Source organism: Heptranchias perlo, chromosome 18 (assembly GCF_035084215.1).
Source record: "Heptranchias perlo isolate sHepPer1 chromosome 18, sHepPer1.hap1, whole genome shotgun sequence".
Classification (NCBI taxonomy): Eukaryota; Metazoa; Chordata; class Chondrichthyes; order Hexanchiformes; family Hexanchidae; genus Heptranchias; species Heptranchias perlo.
In genome coordinates, this window is record NC_090342.1 from 21,055,488 (window position 1) to 21,077,144 (window position 21,657).

Below are 21,657 nucleotides of genomic sequence, written 5' to 3' on the forward strand. Positions count from 1 at the left end.
TACGCCAAAAACCTTTCTCCAAACAGGTGAAAAATCCTCTTTTTATATCATTCTCTCTTCACCAATTCACAAACATCTACCATGGGGAAATAGAAAGCAGTGGAATTAAAGAATGGGTCAGGAACTGGGAAAGACATACAAACAGGAATGGGAACTAGCCCTTTTTGCAGCTTGTAGCCCTCTGCATCCAGATATAGGGGTTTCTGCAGAGTCAGACACCAATTCATAATGTGGTCTAAAAGGTAGGAGTCAGTTATCAGGTGGCAGTGCAGCATAGGGCATCTTTTAAAAGAAATGCCCTATGAATTACCTTAAATGTGTCCTCAAAATTTAGTCAGTAGTCAGACTGAATGCTGGGAAACAAAGGGCTCATCAATCTGGTAGAATGTTACCAGTGGGGTCCCACAGGGTTCTGTTCTGGGACCTCTGGTTTAATATCTTCATAAATGATCTGGACCAAGGGGTCATGAGCGCAGTGGCTAAATTTGTACATGATGCATAGCTAAATAAAGTGGTACACTGCAAAGCTGAACAGGATAAGCTACAGGAGGATTTCAATATACTTGGGAATTGGGCAGACAGATGGCAGATGAAATTCAATGTGGAGAAATGCAAAGCACTGCAGGTGGGGATAAAAAAAAAATCCAGGAAGGAACAATTACTTAAATGGAAAGAAAACAATGTGTATGGAAAATGAAAGAGATCTGAGGGTCCTGATTGACAATAAATTGAAGCTATCGCAACAATGCTCGGCAGCAGTGAGTAAAGCAAATCAGATATTGGGATGTATTACAAGGTGAATATAGAGCCGAAATAGTGAGGTAATCCTGCCACTTTATAAATCATTGGTGAGACTGCACTTCGAATACTATGTACGGTTTGGTCGCCGGAGTACAAAAAGGATATTACAGCTATTGCAAGAATACAGAAAATAGTAACCACAATAATTATGGGGATGGAGCGATTACGAAAATTGGGCATGTTCTCACTGGAAGAGAGAAGGCTCAGAGGTGATATGATTGCTGTTTTTAGGATTGTAAAGGGACTAGATAATGTAAACCATGACAAGTTGTTTAATTTTGTCCAGAACAGTAGAACTAGAGGACACAGCCTGCACATGAAGAGAGGTAAATTAAAAACTAATTTGTAGAAACATTATTTCAGTGAACGAATGGTAAATCTATGGAACAGTTGCCCTAGGGTGACAATGGAAGCAGTTTGTGTTAATTCATTCAAATGTAAATTAGATTGATTTCTTTCAGAAAATCATATTTTGGGATCAGTATGTGAGCAACTTGAGACATGATATATGGTAAGTGTAGCATGCTTGGGAGGAACAGTTGACTTTGGACCTATGGTTCCCAAAGCTTTCCACCACTGGGATTTTCCTCACCTCATGCCTGGGTCTGTTGTAGATTAATTGCTAGAGATTGATTGCCATGATTAATCAACAACTCCATTATTGTTGTATCATGCAACTACCAGGATTGTAGGTGAACTAGAATGGGACCATAGTCTTTTTCTGGTCTAGCAATTCCTACGTATCTACATATAGAAGGTGCCTTTGTAAAATAGTCAATTGCACCTCTGAGAAAGGGAGAAATGGTTACAGAAGTTAAGGTTATACGATTTATACCAGCGAGATGTATGTGCATCACTTGGATGGACATGCTTCCCCGAGGTGAGATTAAAGCCACTTAGTTGAAATACAGTTATTGGCACGGAAGGTGAATTTATGCGGGAGCAGAGGATCCAGGAGGAACAGATAGCTCCTCCACAGATGGAAGGTTATCATTTTGATTCTCAGACGGCTTTCCAGGGGAAGGCGAGGCAACCAGTTAATTCACGCCAGCTCAAAAGGACGAGGTCGTACAAGTTATGGGAACATTGCTAACTACGAGTTTATAGACTTTAATCTATTCAATAGACTGGCTTTTTAATGCTGTGAACTTGTCAGCTATCTAAGGAGTCTAATCTTAAATTCATCTCACCAATTTATATCAGTCTCAGACATTGATCTCAACTGTAAATTTATAATCAGCAAGCAGTTAATGTTGAATTACTGTGACATAATTGAACAGTCTTTGTAACCCCTGTCAATCCTATCAACCAATTATTTACATACTCAATGTTTAAGTTTAAATGCTGCTAACTATGATTCTAACGTTCATAAAGAATTATTAGTTCTGGCCTCTTCTTTGATGATTGAATGAATTAAGCTCTCCTTGCTACTGATGGGAGGTTGTTAGTGTAAATGCTAACATAATCTGAACAGACTAATACAAAACAGTTCAGCAAGCCAAAAATGGGCATCATTCACTCTTAGGCAAATTGGGTGGTAAACCCAGAGGGTTCCTTAACGAGGGGTTAAGGTGAAGAGTTAAGGATTCGTCTAATGCCCTCAATAAATACTCTAGTCAGGGTATATAAACCAGTGTTCTTACAATCTCACTGAATTCTAACCGAAGCTTCCATACTCCTAAGTGGAATGGCCCTATATCAAGTCCAGAATTGGCTGTCGTGCTATGTGCCTGACCTATATGTAGACTGAACTTATCTGGAAAGGGTATTCCTTAGATATCTGGAGTGAAATTGGGCAAGAGATGTAACCAGGGCCCCATGTGGCTAATGCTTATTGTGGAGACCAAGCCCTAAGCTACTGATGAATCAGACTGCTCATCAGGCCTATTGCTAGGCACCTCTTGTCACACAAGACAGTGGAGGTTGAATCAGTACCCAAAGAAGACACTGTTTCCCTTTCTTCATTAGTTTGAGACATGAACTACTTCTGCTGAAACCAGGGTCCCCAGCTTAAAATTCTATTCAAAGATGGACAAGGTACCAATAAATGAAGCATGGAAGGAAACAGACATAAGTCCACCAATGTGACCCTGAATATCAATAAGTGATGAAGGACAGGTATGGACTGAGAAAGACACCTCTTCCCAAACCTAAATGCAATAGAAGGTCAGAAATAATTCTACCCTGCCAAGGCCAATTTGTACAATGAGAAAAAGGGTTTGTTTGAAGGCACATCAAAATTATTGCTTGATGTAGAATAGAAAACCAATACACACTCATGGTTTAAGTCAGTTGGAGTGGCAGATTGCAACAGTATGTTTACTACTGAAATTTGGGAGAAATGTCAAAGCAGAAATAACATATTCTGTTGAATACATAGGTTTTTGAGCAAACTCCATGAATTATTTCTTCTATCTACACGGAGACAGAAAAGTGATGGATACTGGTGTAACTGGCTCACGGAATCTAATTCTTCTGTGTCTATTGGTTTGACCTCAAGGTGAAGACTGTGTGGATTGTGGAAGATGGAGAATGCTAAAAAAGGTAATAAGGATTTAAAATAAATTCCCTGTTGTGGTTAAGCATTTGAGGATAAGAAACAGCACTGAAATAAGCAACATTAAAAAAAGACTACAAATGCTATCAGTTTAAATAGCTTTTTATATAAATGCTTTTGACCAGCTGGATCTCAGATTACAACCTCTGATTATAATGTACTATTTGGCTGGCACCCAAGTTGTCTGTTATACTGTACATAGATTGCCAGATTAAAAGAAAACAAATAGTAATGCTCAAAGCTTGTCTTTACTCTGCGAAATAATAAAATCATGTTTATTGGCTACGACATAGTTAGTCAATGCAGATTAAAAAAAAATAGAAAATTCACATTTAAACAATTACTTTGGAAACTGTACATAAGCAAACTGATCAACAGAATTTCTGTTAGGGCAATCTCATAACTTAAAGGTACAGGGCACTTCTCTGCTAACCAGCTGGATGATTGAATGTCTGAGAGCTACTTGTCACGTAAATCTGCCAAATTCATTTAGGCAAGTTTACTCAGTTCTCAACCAGATGGAAAACTGAGGCATTTCATTTTGGGAGGAGAAAAAACGACAATGAATAATCCATTTGGCACACACCTCCGAGGGGCATAAACAGCAGTTTTGGAAAATTCTAAGCTCCAAGCTGTCTTGCCCTTCCAGCTGGAGGAGGATGTTTGGAAGTAAGCCACATTGTTAGAAAAAGGGGAGAAACTGGGGAGAATAAAAATGCAGTTCTTTCAGTCATCGTCAATACATTTCAAAATGTAGACTTTCTTTTTGCCATTATCTTTAATTAAACCTGCTGATGATATAAAATGAAGTTTAATATAGACAGCATCCCTAGTTAGATGAATATTTTAAGTGGCTTTGGTATTTGAAAGTCACTCATTTTACACTTTATGTTTGAGCTTCAAGTGTGACAGATTGAAGGGAGAGATAACATAATAGGATGATAAATGCATTCATTTCCCCCCAAAAAAACATCATTGCCGTTTTCTTATTTCTGGACTACTGGAGAAATCTTATTTTACTTGATCCCATGAGATTTGCTACACAAGGAATATCAGAAACGTTATGCAGCGAAGGATTTTTTTTTAAAAGCAGAAACGCTGTGGAGATAAAGTTATAATTTCAGATAGCAGAGATTTAAATGAAACAATGTAAGTTTTTCTTTAATAATAAAGACTAATGGATTTAAAAGAGCCTCAACACAAGAATATTGTTATTGGTTTGTTTCCTGTTCTTTCTGGTTATTATTAATTCCTATCCTGAATTGATACTGATAAATAGAAGCAACACATCCTGTTATTTTACTTGCTGCCAATTAAGAATATTTAGGCATAAAACAGAACATTCCTTAATTGGATAACTTTGCTCAGCAATGGCCTATAATTAATTGTAAATGTCAAGATTAAACATCTTTTCAAACAGAGAAGAGTGTTTGCGGAAAACATTTTGAAGCACAGAACTCTGAGGGTTCTCACCTTTCTGCTGGGCTGTCAGGTTCAATATATGCAATCAGTGGTGGAGAAGACAAGGTCTCTGTTGCAAAAACACCGCCCTGGAGCTGAATTCCAAACCCTATGATTGGGTCACTGGTTAGAACTACTTCTGCTGTCTCAGTGTGGACAATCTGGCCTGCGGGACCAACCGTACTGGAGGCTAAAGACACTGTGAAAGATGGACAGTGGGAGGCATCACTTTCAGGTCATTGTATGGAACAGAATTCCACTGATGTAACTCATGCTCTGTGCCTCTAGGATAATCAATGTATTCACAAACTTGACTGAAAATGTGCTGCATCCATCAACGTGACCGACAAGGAAGTAACATTAATTTCTAGAGCTAAATTTACCACATTCAAAATGTGGACTTCTATATATAAGTTACAACACAGAAACAGGCCATTCAGCCCAACTAGTCCGTGTCAGCATTCATCCTCCATGTGAGAAAATAACCCTAATCGCATTCACCTGCCCCGTTCCCATATTCCTTTATCCCTTTTCTTTCATCCTACAATGGATTCTACAGTTTTTACTGAGTCATTGCTTCTGATGCTTCAAACCCGCTGTGCTACAGGACGGAAGCTAGTCAACCCAATCCAATTGAAAGTATAATAGATGTTCTTTTCGCATCTACTAAAGCTTTAAATCAGTTGGCTTGTAAATCTTTTCCAAGTACAACCCAAAATGGCTATAAAATAAAAAAAACAATTTATCTTACTGATGTGTCTCACAGATATGCAGGTAGCAGCACAGTAAATCATCATTGTGTACAGTTGCAATGAAAATACAGCAAACATTTTTGAAAGATTTACCTCTTGCTCCTGTGTAGGTGTTTTTATGTTAAATCATTGCTGATATTTGGTTGAGCAATCAACAATAGTCCATTATAAATAAATGCAGTTTTTGTTAAATTCAATTAAATTAACTAATAAATGTTGAAACTTTATCGACTGCTCCCTAGCTATTTTTTTCTCTATATTTCTAAATGTTACATTAAAATATTTTTCTCAGTGCAGTATTTTCACCTATGATTCATCAGTAATCTTTACACTGGAACCTGCCACATACAAGAGCTCCTGTAGTCTTTCTTTTTCATTTTTCTTCGCATCAGTGTTCCTCGTGGACTTGTTGGATAAAGATTGCGAGGTAGGGTCCCCATATTCAGGGAGCTCAGGCTATATGCACTCATGGAGGTAGGAGAGAATGACGTCGACACCAGAGCAGCTAGAAAAACAAAATCAGAAAGACTGAACATTTCCTCTTCAACACACTACACATGTCTGCTGTCTGTCACACAGCTGTTATTTTTTTAAAAACCCATTTGCTTACATTCCTTGATCTTTAACTCTTGTAATCTGCCCAAACTACCTATAATCTGGCTATAAAACATGTTTGAAGTACTTAGTTTCAGTAAGCCATGATTAACTGAAGAATCAAATGTAATCAAGGAATGCCATTTTTTGTTAGACATTTTCTTTTGCTAAAACCATTTGTACTGCCTTTAGTACTCCTTCACATCCCTCTTTTCAATTCTGCACATCAGCTTGCCTGATGGCTCAATGAGATTAGCTAGTGAATAGCTGAGCTGTATAGGTCAGGAAGGTCCCAGGCTTGATCACCAAACTGTGATGAGTTAGTCCTGGTAAAGGTGACAGTAATGCAATAATTAGCCTCTGTATCCTTGGGTTAGGGAAAGGAAAATGGGCCAGGATTCCCGATCACAACCCAGTTAGCCCAGCTGGAAGCACATATGTGTGGATGCCAGGTGACGACAGTATTGTCTTTGTGGTGATGCCTTCTGCTGCTGAACAACGTGAGACTCACTGTCAAGGCTCCTAAATGTAGCAGTGCTGGAGAGTGCACAATGCACTTGGAGCAGCCAACTGGGAGTCAAACTCCACCGGGAAAGGGGGGCGGGGGAGAAAATTGTCGAGAAATAACTAAATAAATACATTTAAAACAGAAGAAAATACATTTATACTATGCATAATTCATCACTCCAATAATTGCTAAGGTACCATAGTCATAACAAATGTGTTATTAAAAATAAATTTAATGCTAACTAATATAAATCCTGATATAATATATTGTGGTTATCTTTAATGTTATCAAACCAACAAAAATGGTTCCAATATTACTTGCCCTGATAGTGTAATTGCTGTGGAAATGCCCCTCCCTTCACATGACATTACTGCTATCTTTAGAAGAATGCTATGACAGATATTTCTGGATTCCGTACCCATGATAGGAGTGGTTGCAATGCTGTGAAATCTAAGTATAAGAATAACATAACCGCAATACATATATTATCTAAAATAACAGCTGTGTACGCACTCAAACCCAAAAGTTATTCTGTACAGAATATTTTAAGTTGTTCCAAATGCATGCAAACCAAGTGTCAGATTGATTCTTATAATATGATGGTTTGCTTTAAGGTACCATGGGTCAACTCTCTTCAATATGCTAAGACAACAGTCTATTTGTTTCATAACGTTTGGAGTAACTGAACAAGAATTTAGTCAACGTTAAGTTTTTAAAAAACACTTTAAACTGTGCATTATCATCTTCAGATAGGGGCTTCCAAAACATATGCTAACCAGCCACTCCATATGCAGAGAGCTGAAAGATTTTGAAACCTTTCATGTGAAAACCTTTTCACTGTACATATCATTGTAGGAACACTAAAAGCCAGATAAGACATGTCTCTTTTACTATAGTTGCCTACATTTTGGTCTGGCAGGATTTTTCACATGAAAGTCTGGATGCTATTACCATCTTGAATTAAAAATCAAAGTCGTGTACAGGTAAAACATTCAGAATATAAGCAGAGGAGTTGAAAGTGTTAATCTGTAATTCTTAATTTTATTCATTAGTCTTCATAGATTTTATATTGCCTTAGAGAGTTTCACCATCAGTGACCCTTTTAGAAATCAATTAGCTACAAAGGCAAAATGCCATAAAAGTGCAGAAGCGTCCTAGGTTAGTGTTGATAACTTAATTCCTTCAGAGTCAGACTCATGAATTCTGCATACCTGAGGAATCATCACACATAGTTTAATGCTTAAGTCAAAAATATTCATTGTTCATATTGCTGGATTAGGCAGGAGGGTAGGGTGAAATTAACAATAGTTTCTGCTGCTCATCACTATCCAGTAACCCTGGTTAAGAAAGTGGATGTTGGGTGCAGACAGGGTCAGGCTTGGCTGCAATTGTACCATCCCCAATCAAGTAGGCTGTTAACACTGTCTGTGTTTACAAGTAGTCGTCATCTGGGCAAGTAACTGGGAGGGTTCTGGCACCAATGGAACCTTAACCCCGCATCAGTCAGAGGAAGGAGAAAGGGAGAAAACTGGGAAGAAAAAAAAAATAGAAATAGGCAAAACAAAATTATGTTAAAAGTAATCATGATTTTGTAAACCATATGACTTTTAAAAGGGTTACAAATAGCAAGACTCTTCCATTGAAAGCACATGTCTGGTTTGCTGTGGTTTTAGGGTTCCTCTCCTTTACTGATGTTAACAGCTGTTAGTTGTTTTTAAAATGATGGCTTTTGGTTGAAGATAGACATTAGTGCAGTACTTTCATTTGTAAGTCAGCATGAAATGCTAGCCAATCAGCGTATGGCATTCCTCATTGTGAGAAACCCTTTGGCTCCACCAGAGTCACCTCTAGCTATTCCACTGGATCCTTTTTGGTCACATGCCTTGAGGGGTTATTCTTTTAAAACTTTAAGTTGATGGAACTTGTTAATTAATGGTTTTAGTTACAATCTTCTATTTCAAATAACAGTGTTGATTTAGAACAGGTCTGGAATTACATTTTCTACCCAGCTCCATTGCAATTGCGAAGGTTACAATTGGGTTTGAAATGCAAACAAAACTTGGACTGTTACTGGATAGAGCTGCTTAATATCAGTGCTTTCAGCCATCATTAAAACCACAACGAAGATGTGCAAAAATAAATTAACATATCACAAAGAAGCAGATTTACTTTGGCTAAGTCACTATTTTTAGTGAGGTTCCTGCCATATGGGCCCATTAATAAAATTCTGTGCATCTGTGACTCACTTCTCATGAATACAATGACAAAGAAATGATCAAAATGACAAACTTCCACAGCAGGTTAGGTATTGGCACGAAGGGGAGCTAGGTATGTTTTGCAGGGTTTATATCATACAGTTGTTTTCTGTCAATAACTGGATAACTTTTCCTGCTGCATTTTAAAAATATATAGTGGGGCTCTTGCACAACATGTGTACAGCAAAGAGGATCTCAGGTCACAGCAACATGCTCTGAAGTGCTGCTGAACAGGGGAATTTCTCTAGAAAGATAGCAATAGGTGGAGAAAAAGACCTGTTGGCAGCAGGGTTATAGGTTGGGGGTTGTGCCACCCACAAAGTCCACTAATGTGCTGGCTTATTCTTTATACAATGTACGTCACCACACATTTACAAATATTGCTACAATAAATAATAATGTTACAGCTTTTTTTTTTAAAAAAAAGCTTTTGTGAGTGAAAAACATCTTAGTTTTAACCCCAATCATCCAGGTCTCCCTGAGGAAAGAAGATATTGTAACTGAGAGGACATGTTCCAGTGCTGCTGCTCAGAGGTGAGCACAATCAGCCCAGGAACTAATCTTCCTTCCTCCTCGTCCCGCCCATTTTCTCTTCTTCATATAGGAGAAGGTATCTGGCCTCCACTCAGCACCTACCCACAGCAATACTGAGAGATCAGCGATTCAGCAGCATGGAGTAAATCAAACCTGTGTCCTCCTACCCCAGCACTGCTGTGATATCTGGGGTTCTTGCTCAAATTGCTATGCTACCATCACACTTGGGAGCAAAATTCTCTCTGTGCGCTATGTGAAATGAAATCATAAACCTTTTAGAAAATACATTTTAAGAACTCGATTGCACATAGCACACCGAAGAAATTTTCCCTCCAACAATGCATTATTATTTGCAATATCTAACTTCTGTGGATGTGTACATTGTTAAATTGGTACAGATAGAAAAATAAGTATTTTAATTCAGACATACTGATCTAGTCCTATGTTGCTCAGATACACTGGACCCAGTGATGTGAAGGTTAACAGTACTACAATGGTTGTAAACTTAGGCTGTAATGTTAAAAGTTAATCCTCAAACTTATTTATCTATAGAATGGTTGATCACTTTGATTTATTAGTGGCTTCAACTCATGCAAACAGAACATGGGACAGAAAAATGGTGAATAAAAGGACAGGAGGAAAAAAAAAGTGTGGAACATTACGAAGATTGTTTTGAGGAGAAGGTTTCTGGCATTTCAAGGCCGCCATCCTACAGTGGTCAGGGTGGTAGGTGTTATAGGGTTGGTAGGTGAGGAAGTTGCTGTTGTTGCTTCCATAAGTATCCCAGGTAAGTTGTCTGTTGCTCCTTTGAACCCTGACTGTCCACATGAAGGACGATGGGAATCGCACACAAAAAAAGACAGAACGGAGCAGAAAAGAGGGAAAGACAACAGAATTATACAGATCGCAACATCCAACAGAACAGAAAGCAGTTTGAGTAGCAAGAATGATGACTTTTTTCATCACTTATTGAAACTGCCCTTTTTCCATTGGCCTATACACACTGACCCTGAAATTCCACGGGGGTTCCCCCCAAAAAATGGCATAAATAGCTGAAAATGGATGTTTACACCATTTCTCTGAGGTTCCGCTGGCCTCCCGCCTGAGTTATGCTGTGAAACTGGGAGAACTCCGACGGAACTTCACGGTCACCATATTTCAAATCATTAGTCCATGTTCAATGTACCACAGCTTTGAGGTTGAAATCAATCTCAAAACTATATCTTAAAACAACTGAGAGTGAAATAAGAAAGTGAGGCTGCACTGCTTCAAACCTCTCACTTTACTTCTATTTTCCACACTTTTCCTAAGCATATAAAAAGCTACAGATGCCAACCAGATACTTTGGAAGATGCAGTGACTGGTAAACTACATTTTGAAATGTAATTATTTAATATATATGGGGCATATTTTCCTCCTTTGGCTTAATTTATTTATAGTCATGTTTAATAGCTGCCAATCAAAATAGTGAGTTTACTTTGGTTGGTTTTGTCAGAGTGTGAACTTGAAAATAGGAACGACAGAAAACTGTCCAATCACAATATACCTGTAATAATGTGCACTTCTCAAAATAGCCAATTGGCACATAACCAGGGACCGACTGGCTTCCCCAAAAGGGCCCTCGATTCTTCGTGATTCTCGCGGAAAAAGGACTATGGAATCATTCACAGGGCACTCGGGAAATCAAGGTGGCCAGTCCGCCCCTGGACATAACCAGCTCAAATAGCAAACTCTCTCATTCATCCAGTTGTGGAATGTGTTAAGCTTAGTCATAATGACCCAACAGAGCCTGTTTTACAGATATGGGAATAGAGCCTTGTTAGACAGCTTGATTGAAATGGGTCAGGTCCAACCACAGCTCCCGTTCACAATATCCTCTGCCCCAACACCAGCAGTTAGATAAGGTATACAAAATAAATAAAATACTTACACGCTGAAATTAATAAACTTACAACTGACAAGTCAGCCGTGAATTCAATCATTTTAGCTACGGGAGCAAGATACATGGTAGTTTTGGAAATTAAGATTTTTTGTTTGGTCTGCTTCTGTTCACTACTGGTCTTGCTCTTACTGTGAGACCACATCTGGAGTATTGTGTGCAGTTTTGGTCTCCATATCTGAGGGACGATGTCCTTGCCATGGAGGGAGTGCAACAAAGGTTTACTAGACTGATTCCTGGGATGGCAGGACTGACGTATGAGGAGAGATTGGGTCGACTAGGCCTATATTCACTAGTAGCCATGATGTGGAGATGCCGGTGATGGACTGGGGTTAACAATTGTAAACAATTTTACAACACCAAGTTATAGTCCAACGATTTTATTTTTAATCCCACAAGCTTTCGGGGGCTTTCCCCTTCCTCAGGCGGTGTGGAAGTCACTTCCACTTCCACACCGCCTGAGGAAGGGGAAAGCCCCCGAAAGCTTGTGGGATTAAAAATAAAATCGTTGGACTATAACTTGGTGTTGTAAAATTGTTTACAATTATATTCACTAGAGTTTAGAAGAATGAGAGGTGATCTCATCGAAACATATAAAATTCCAACAGGACTAGACAGACTGGATGCAGGGAGGATGTTCCCGATGGCTGGGGAGTCCAGAACCAGGGGTCACAGTCTCAGGATACGGGGTATACCATTTAGGACTGAGATGAGGAGAAATTTCTTCACTCAGAGGGTGGTGAACCTGTGGAATTCTCTACCACAGAAGGCAGTGGAGGCCAAGTCATTATGTATTCAAGAAGTAGATATATTTCTTAATACAAAGGGGATCAAGGGATATGGGGAAAAAGTGGGAACGGGGGACTGAGTTAGACGATCAGCCATGATCATTTTGAATGGAGGAGCAGGCCCGAAGGGCTGAATGGCCTATTCTTGCTCCCATTTTCCATGTTTCTATATGTTTCACATGCTTTTCACATCAACTTTTCTGTCCGGTTTACACCCGAAGGAAAATATACCCATTTGTGTCCACAGCTATCTCATTTCAGTTACATCTAGCACATAAAAAATCTACACCACACTATAGTTTGCTGAATACAAGAAAAAAATCACTGATTCTGTGCTAATAACTGGGAGTCACACTCAAAGTGAGCACGTGCCAGACATAGGGCTACAACTCTTTGAGCTGCAGTCTCTATGAGCACAGCTCCTCACGGAGTGTGGAATCAGTGAACTTACCCTAATATGTTTGAAACTATTGTTAAAAAAAAAACTGTTGCAAAGTTGCAGCCAAACATTTATTCCAGGTTGTTGACTGGCAAAAGATAAATCAAACCCTAGGTTGCCAACTGACACACCCCAGGTTTACACGTCATGTAAATTTGAATCAAGGTATGACACACGCACTAGACTGGCTGATACCATTAGCTGATGGATTCAAAATCCCAACTAGAATGTTAATTGTCAAACAGCCAGTCATGACCTCATCCTTCTATTTTAGAGAAGCAATGCAACCTCACCAGGCTGAAAAACTCTGGTATAGTCAAAAATGTAATCGCGTAGGCATCACAAGAGTTACTTGTAGTTACCCTTCCATATCAAAAATATGATTTATGGAAAATTATCTGTTGAAAAGGTAGTTCATCTTAATATGTCATGTAGATTTTTAATGCAATTTTTAAAATGCACCGTAATCCCATTTTGTGTTCTACTTGGGATGAAATTTTAAAAGAGAATAACTGTTTTTGTCTGGAATTAACAACCTGATGAAATCAGGTTTCAAACTATCATTGATAAGATTTTCCTTTTATTTTTATTAAAACAGGAACTTCATCCTTTTAAAGAGGTGTAAAACATTCGTTGATGTGGACTCCTGATGATTCTCCTCTTCTGTTAGGTTGGTACTTTTGGTCAGGTCAGTGCTATGTCTGATGCCTGGGCTAATGTTACACTTGTATTGCAGAACTGCTTCCACTATTGGCAGATCTGAAATGCTCTTGGCTCCCAGTGTCGTGGAATCTGCCTATTTATATTGCAGACTGAATTCCACAGCACCAGAAGCAATAGAGAACCATGCAGGTGCAATCTTGCACATACCCAGTTGTTTGATAGCCATGAACTGCAACTTTCATATCAAGCTGCTGGACATTCCCTGTTGACTGGGGAAAGTCTGTACAGGTTAGGAAAATCCAACTGGCCAGCATCAGTAAAGCAAAAATGATGTCCCCTATTTTAAAAGGTATTAATGAGCTAAAACAGCAGTATTCAGCATCCGAAAATAAACCTAATGAAAATGAAAACAAAAAAGGGAAGAATATAAATATACATAAAATGTAGAAATGTTTAAAATATATGACCTAATCTTTTAATACCTTAATTACCATAAGCTTGTGCATGGCAATGAATGGGCCATTTTTGATCTTGTACAATGGCTGCACAGTGCAGCAACTAACGATACTGGGTAACAATGGGAATGCAATCAACAACTTCACAAGATCACACATCGAACCACTGTGCTTTGTAGTGAGGCAGAGGGGGAGATGTGGCCATCTTTTAGATATAATTACTTTAATCCTATCTTGTTGTTGCAGTTTTGGATTTCAATTTTGGCTGCAAACCTTTCCCGGTGACTGGAAAAGGTTTGACAAAATGTCTCGCATTGACCTGTGCAGGTGGGTTGAGCCAGCCCACCAACCAGCACCCAGGAAAAATTGTGATCCTTCCTGCAGCAACATTTAAATTGCTTCCATGGATGGCGCTGATTCCAGAGGTGCTGGTGAAGTTCACCTCTTCAAATGAGCATTGTTGTTTCTGGAGGCAGAAGTGATTCTCATTTATCTTTCAGCACTGCCACTGAAGTCAGAGCTATGATCTGTGGCAGCACTGTGAAATAAATGGGCATTTGTTTAGAGAAAACAGGCAATGCAGTTATCAGATAATCATCTCACGTCAGATAGTGAGGAACATGCTTGTTCAACCTTGTACTTCAACTGTCACATGTTATTCCTTGTACTTTAGATGTCAACTTCTACTCCCATTTTGTTCAGGCAGAGAGTCTGGATAAATAAATATCTGGGCACTTACCGTGTTCTGGTCCCTTCAAAGCAAGTCGCGTTTGGTGGTAAGGAAGCAGCTCTAGTTTGACGTGTTCAGAGGTACTGGATAAGAGCTGAGTTGCCTCAGCTAATGTGCAATACTCCATGCTGGTGCCGTCAATCGAAAGTATGTGATCTCCAACATGCAAAGCCCCACATCTGTACATACACAAATATTTAAGTTCACAGGGATAACTTAAGAGAACAATGTTAGCCTCAAATACAGCAAGAAAAAGCAACAAGCATGCTGCATTAATTCTGTAGTCTTACAAAAAAGTTTCACATTTTAAAATGAAAATGTAATTTATTTTAAATTGCTCAAAGTCAAAATTGCATGATTACTATCTGTGATGCATAAAGCGCAACAGTAAAATAAGAAGCTCTGAATTCAGAACGCTGCTTAAATTACAAGATGTACAATTTAATAGAATGATTACTCCAATAGTTTTGTTCCCCATTCCTGTGGGAGGAGCCTGGCCTCAGTAATTGCCCACAGCTCCATGATTGAAATTGGGAGTTCACTGTGTGGAGAATCACAGGTGCATCACCCCAGAATGCAGCCTGTTGGAACTTTACTGAGAGTGTCCCTTAAGGCACTGCTCAGGATTCTGGCCCTCAACAAAAAACAGTGGACTAAACCTCTATGCTACTCTTATTAGCACAACATCGAGAAACTAACAACACAAGCTTTTCAAGTACAAAATAATCCACACAGTTAGGGACATTCCTACACTGATCATATTTTGCATAATACTGCAAATCAGATTGTTATATATTCACATTTCAGACAGTATGTACATATTAATATATACATTCTTCTTGTAATAAAGCAAAATGATTTCCTACAGTGTACACCAAATCATAGCTGAAAAATTTATTGCAGATATAACTATTTAAATAATTCTTGAGGGGCTGAACTTGCTTTCTTTATTATGTTAGTTTATAAATAATTCTGAAATAATCTTTTGGCAGTTTTAAATAATGTGGATCAACTGGGATGCTAAAGGACCCAAATGTGAAAGACACTGAAAATGATTCAGAAAGATAGAAGACATATCCATATAGAAGACATGGCTAATGTGGCACACAAGCATTCAAGCAATCTGCAATATGCAACAACAAACTTTGAATGCACTTGTACTAAACACAGTCACATCCACCTCTCATGTATACAACTAGTGAACCCTACATGAGCTCACGAAAGGGTTACAACCACCTTAACCGCACAAACTACAACCTGATCAAGATGTTTTTATTGCTTCAAACAAACATGACTATAATTCATAATCTGTAAATTTAATTGCATATTAATACTTTGATACATAACAATTTTAAAATATGACTAAGCAATTTTCCTAAAAATACAGCAACAGTTGTCAGGGGTTAGATTAATTTAATGACAACAACTTGCATTTATATAGCACTTTTAATGTACAAAAAACCTTTCAAGACTCTTTGGATGGCAAACATCCCGAGAAGCATAAAAATAAAAATGAATGCTGAGACAAAGAAGGCGATTTTAGGAGGGGTGAGCAAAGCTTGATCAAAGAGGTGGGTCTTAAGGAGGAGATGGAGGTGGAGAGGCAGCGGTTTAGGGGTCTATGGGGCCTATTTTGATTGAAACCTGCTTCACACTGTTTAGACTGACTATTTGCATGTAAACTAAAAATACAGCTATATCTTACTAAAAATCTTACATCTGCACATACTGCATATGTCCACAAAACCCTTTTTTTTGTCAACTTATCCCACTGTAAATTCCTAAAGGCCACATGCACAATGGAAACTGCCTATGTAAACTTGGATTGCCATTATTACAAACTCCTACCAGTGACAGCAGTATAACAGTTTTGCAGGTTCCAGCTCCTCAGCCCGCACTGCAGAGAGCTCCTATGTTCCAATTAACTTTACTTCTCGGTTTCCCAAATTGCCGTGAGTTTTATTATTTGAATATAAATAATACAAGGTAGTACTATTAAATAAAAATATGGACAGAATGTATGACTTTAAAATGGGGACTGAATGCGTAGATATTTTATATTATATATCTATCTATATGTCGTATTAAAAATCATGCATCTGAACACCCTTGTCCAACTATCCCATATTCTCTCACCTCACCTTAAAGATTACACTTTAGACTCTACTGTCTAGTCCCTAAGCTCTGGAATTCTCTCCCTAAACCTCTCCACCTCTCTCTCCTCCTTTAAGACGTTACTTAAAACTTACCTTTGAACAAGCTTTTGGTCACCTGTCCTAATATCTCCTTATGTGGCTCAGTGTCAAATTTTGCCTGATAAAGCTCCTGTGAAGTGCCTTGGGACGTTTTACTATGTTAAAGGCACCATATAAATGCAAGCTGTTGTTGTTGTACATTTGGTCTCAACTCCCCATGTGCAGCACTATGGGAGATCAACTAATAGTAATGCACAAGGGTGTCATACAAATCAGAAATATGACTAGCCTTTCCCAACCAAACAAAATCTGCAATGCTGTTTCACCACTCAAGTGTTTCTTTGTATCATAAAGATGAAATAATGCAGAGACCGTTTAAACCTAATTTCAGATTGACAGGGTATAAAGCCTTGGCTAACTACAGCAAGTGCTTGTATTTATAATCAAAATGTGTGTTTATTACATTACATTAGTACAAGTCCTACTTTGGATTGATATCAAATAATTAAGTGATGAATAGTAGCACCAATTAAGCACATGTACATACCTATCTGCAATGCTGGCAGCCTTTATTTTGTCTATGACTATGACTTGCTTGTTACAGTACAGTGAGGTAGTTAAAGCAATGCCCAAGCTGGAACCAGGGGTCTTGGCCACCTCCACCATCAGTGGGCCAGAAGCATTTGCTACCGAATCTAACAAAAAAAAAGTTACACACTGAGATGCTCTTGTGTTACCCAGCAGCAATTAGCCATGAGTATAATTATTATAGGCCACAGTTCCAGTGACAGTTTTAAGACAGAGAAACAAACTACAGTGCACAGAAGCAGAGTCATGATAAATCTTTAAGAAAAGATGCAGCAAACAAAAATATCAATCTAAATGTGTGGAAGAGAGGAAAAAGAATGAAGGAAGAAAAAGAGGCAAATAAACCTAAATCTATTACAAATATTGCAGACAGTAAAAACTGGCCAATTTTATTGTGTAAAAGAGGTGAACTTTTTGGAATATATGAAGTATTCACATATGAATTATTTATGTAGAAAGATGCAATCATATTGCATTTATAGAATAACCAAATCAGTTCAAAATTACTTTGGTAATTTGCCTGTGAAATTGTAGGATAAAGAAATTTTTTTTCATATAATACATATGCTTTTGGAAATTACAATTAATTTTAGAAGCATTACACACTCATCTAGGATACTGATTTGAATAAAACTTGAGTGCTAAAGAGAACAGATTGATTTACCTGCAAGCTCATAAAAGAGGGAACCAAAATAGTTAATCTCAGGTTGAATCTGCAGAAGATACAGTTACACTTGCCAGGTTCCCATTGGAACACAGTTGGCAGACGATATAAAATGACTCTTTGAAAAGAAAAGGCAAAGTACTTAAGAGAGCTCATGGCCTTGTTAGAGCTCAAGGACTTGTTCAGAAACTCAACATACCCATTACAGACACATCGTATTCGATTATCAATGTTGCTTCCTGCCCACACTGTTTGAGAATGCTCATAGCTTCTGTATGCGTTGTTCCATGTAGCCGAATTCCATCAACACTCAACAGCCTGTCGCCGACCTTTATTGTGCCTTCTCTAGGGGACAAAATAAAAATTTACAATTTTGATCATGTCAAAGTCAAAAATTTTAGTTACAACAGCTAATAACAGTCTGAACAGTACAACATATTTGGATGGTATTCTGAATTCAAAATGATATTCATAAAATGATTGAGGCTTCCATGTAACTAAATCGCTTTGATTGGATGGGTCATCGGCAAGAAGACCGAAGCATGTTGATACAAAAAATAGGTTACTGTTTTATATGTGTACCAGATTATTTCTCATTAATTAGCTTTTGATTATCATTCGATAAATGTGATAGTGTTAAATAATTATTCTTTCAATGTGGATGGCATCATTATCAATGGCACAAAGTATATTGGCCATCAGTAGCCACGAGAAATTAGGATAAAACCAGTCTGGATCTTTATAATATTATTTATTTTTTAAAAGTACATATAATAGTGGAATTTCAAGAATGCAGTCTCATTTGGGGGTGGCGGGGGAGAGCGGGGAAGAGAGATTCAAAAGATAGTAATAAAATGCTCAAGTTTCCCTCTTGCAGTTTATGGTATCATCTGAAGCCTTCAATGAGATCATTCATTTTTAATCGCTTTCAAGGATCCATTCTATATCATAAATAGATATCTATGCTTATTTGCGAGTTCACATCAACTGTTGGTTTCCACCAACGCAGCTCACTTAATTTGCATTTTCAATTTTTCACCTTCAAGCGGAAATCATCTTCAAACAATCGCATACTAAAGAATAAGAACAGCAGTTGAAACTGGAACCAGACAGGAATCAACAACCCACTGAATGTGTATTGCCAATTAGTGCCAAGCAGGTTTAGAATGAGTAAGTAAACTGTATTCATTAATTTTGATCAAGAGCCACAATCCAGAGCAGTAACTTGCTTGAGGGGCATTCCCATAGACCCACTATGAAACAAATCCATGTGTTTATTTTTAAAAAAATGATATAATATAGATGGGAAATGCCAACAAAATTCAAAAGCATCAAATCATGAACACAGCTTCCACTTAACAATGGATATAGCATACTTTTAACTACTTTTCTGACCTAGATTGTCAATATTTGTTTCTACAATCTACTTTTCCAAACTTGGTAATGGATTATATGCTGCAAGTCCCATCAGACCTGTATCCTTCACCATCTCCATCCAAATAGCAAAAGAATGAGCTGGAGACAGAATAACGCTAAACAGAGCTCCATAACTTCCTGCCACTCGTCATCCTTCTCACCCCTTAGTCCCTATCTCACATCCAAGATGGAAAATGCAGAAGTGGTTGCAGCTCTGAGCTCAAAGATCTATGAAATTAGGCTTCCAGCCCGTCCTCTCGGGCAGAGAAGGTGTGTAGTATGGGGGACTACTGCAGACAAAACAGAGGACAAATACGTAGATTACAACTTTCCTTGTCAAAAAAATTACAAATAAAAACACTTCCTAAAATTCCTACTTATTTTTGCTCTTTCCTGATCCTTCAGTCCATATGTTGTGAGAATATTGATATGGTTTTACATTACTTTTATTTCTAACAAAGACAGAACAGCAACATAGACAGAATTGGTTTAATCTATGTTCTCGTAAATCCTGTCTTTTCCCCTCAATGATGCTGTTAACAATAACTTGCATTTATATAGTGCCTTTAACATAGTAAAATGTCCAGAGGAGCTTCACAGGAGCATTTATCAAACAAAATTTGACACCGAGCCACATAAGGAGATATTAGGACAGGTGACCAAAAGCTTGGTCAAAGAGATAGGTTTTAAGGAGTGTCTTAAAAGGAGGAGAGAGGTAGAGAAGCAGAGAGGTTTAGGGAGGGAATTCCAAAGCTTAAGGCCTAGGCAGCTGAAGGCATGGCCACCATTGGTGGAGCGATTAAGAACATAAGAATTAGGAGCAGGAGTAGGCCATATGGCCCCTCGAGCTTGCTCCGCCATTCAAGATGATCATGGCTGATCTTCGACTTCAACTCCACTTTCCCGCCAATCCCCATATCCCTCGATTCCTCGAGAGTCCAAAAATCTATCTATCTCAGCCTTGAATATACTCAACGACTCAACATCCACAGCCCTCTGGGGTAGAGAATTCCAAAGATTCACAACCCTCTGAGTGAAGAAATTCCTTCTCATCTCAGTCTTGAATGGCCGCCCCCTTATCCTGAGACTATGACACCTAGTTCTCGACTTTCCAGGCAGGGTAAACAATCTCTCAGCATCTACCCTGTCAAGCCCCCTCAGAATCTTATTTGTTTCAATGAGATCACTTCTCATTCTTCTAAACTCCAGAGAATATAGACCTATTTTCCTCACTCTATCATAGGACAATCCTCTCATCCCAGGAATTAATCCAGTGAACCTTCGATGGACCGCCTCCAAGACAAGTAAATCCTTCCTTAGATAAGGAGACCAAAACTGTGCACAGTACTCCAGGTGTGGTCTCACCAAAGCCCTGTGCAATTGTAGCAAGACTTTCTTACTCTTGTACTCCAACCCTCTTGCAATAAAGACCAACATGCCATTTACCTTCCTAACTGCTTGCTGTACCTGCATGCTAACTTTCTCTGTTTCTTGTACCAGGACACAGAGATCTTTCTGAACACCAACATTTAATATTTTCTCATCGTTTAAAATATATTCTGCTTTTCCATTCTTCCTACCAAAGTGAATAATCTCACATATTCCCACATTATACTCCATCTGCCACCTTCTTGCCAACTCACTTAGCCTGTTCTATATCCCTTTGCATAGTCCTGCTCACAGCTTACTTTCCCACCTAGCTTTGTATCGTCAGCAAATTTGGGTACATTACACTCTTGTCTCTTCATCTAAGTCATTAATATAGATTATAAATAGCTGAGGCCCAAGCACTGATCCTCACGGCATCCTACTAGTTACAGCCTGCCAACCTGAAAGTGACCCGTTTATCCCTACTCTCTGTTTTCTAACCGTTAACCAATCCTCTATCCATGCTAATATATTACTCCCAACCCCATGAGCCCTTATCTTGTACAACAACCTTTTATGTGACACTTTATCGAATGCCTTGTGGAAATCCAAATATACTGTATCCACTGGTTCCCCTTTATCCACCCTGCTAGTTACATCCTCAAAGAACTCGAATAAATTTGGTAAACACGATTTCCCTTTCATAAAACCATGTTGACTCTGCCTAATCATATTATGATTTAAGTGCGCTGTTACCACTTCCTTAATAATGAATTCCAGCATTTTCCTGACGAATGTCGTCAGGCTAACTGGCCTCCAGTTCCTTGTTTTCTCTTTCCTTCCTTTCTTGAATAGCGGTGTTACATTTGCTACCTTCCAATTTGCTGGGACCATTCCAGAATCTAGGGAATTTTGGAAGATCACAACCAACGCATCCACTATCTAGGATA

At 38.5% G+C, this 21,657-nt stretch overlaps 1 protein-coding gene across 7 annotated transcripts in view; it reads right to left on the reverse strand.

Moving 5' to 3' along the window:
* Positions 1-21,657, reverse strand: part of grip1 (glutamate receptor interacting protein 1) — a 284,071-nt gene that overhangs the window by 45,740 nt on the left and 216,674 nt on the right. For 5 of the 7 annotated variants that reach the window (XM_067999485.1, XM_067999482.1, XM_067999483.1 and 2 more), the window contains 5 exons: positions 18,123-18,268; positions 17,219-17,366; positions 14,486-14,655; positions 5,921-6,076; positions 4,832-5,018 (listed from right to left, as the gene is read on the reverse strand). In XM_067999485.1, coding sequence (XP_067855586.1) covers positions 4,832-5,018; positions 5,921-6,076; positions 14,486-14,655; positions 17,219-17,366; positions 18,123-18,268 — 807 coding nt within the window. Of the gene's footprint in view, positions 1-4,831; positions 5,019-5,920; positions 6,077-10,124; positions 10,281-14,485; positions 14,656-17,218; positions 17,367-18,122; positions 18,269-21,657 lie in introns of all 7 variants that reach the window. The other 2 variants (XM_067999488.1, XM_067999489.1) reach the window with 1 other exon arrangement.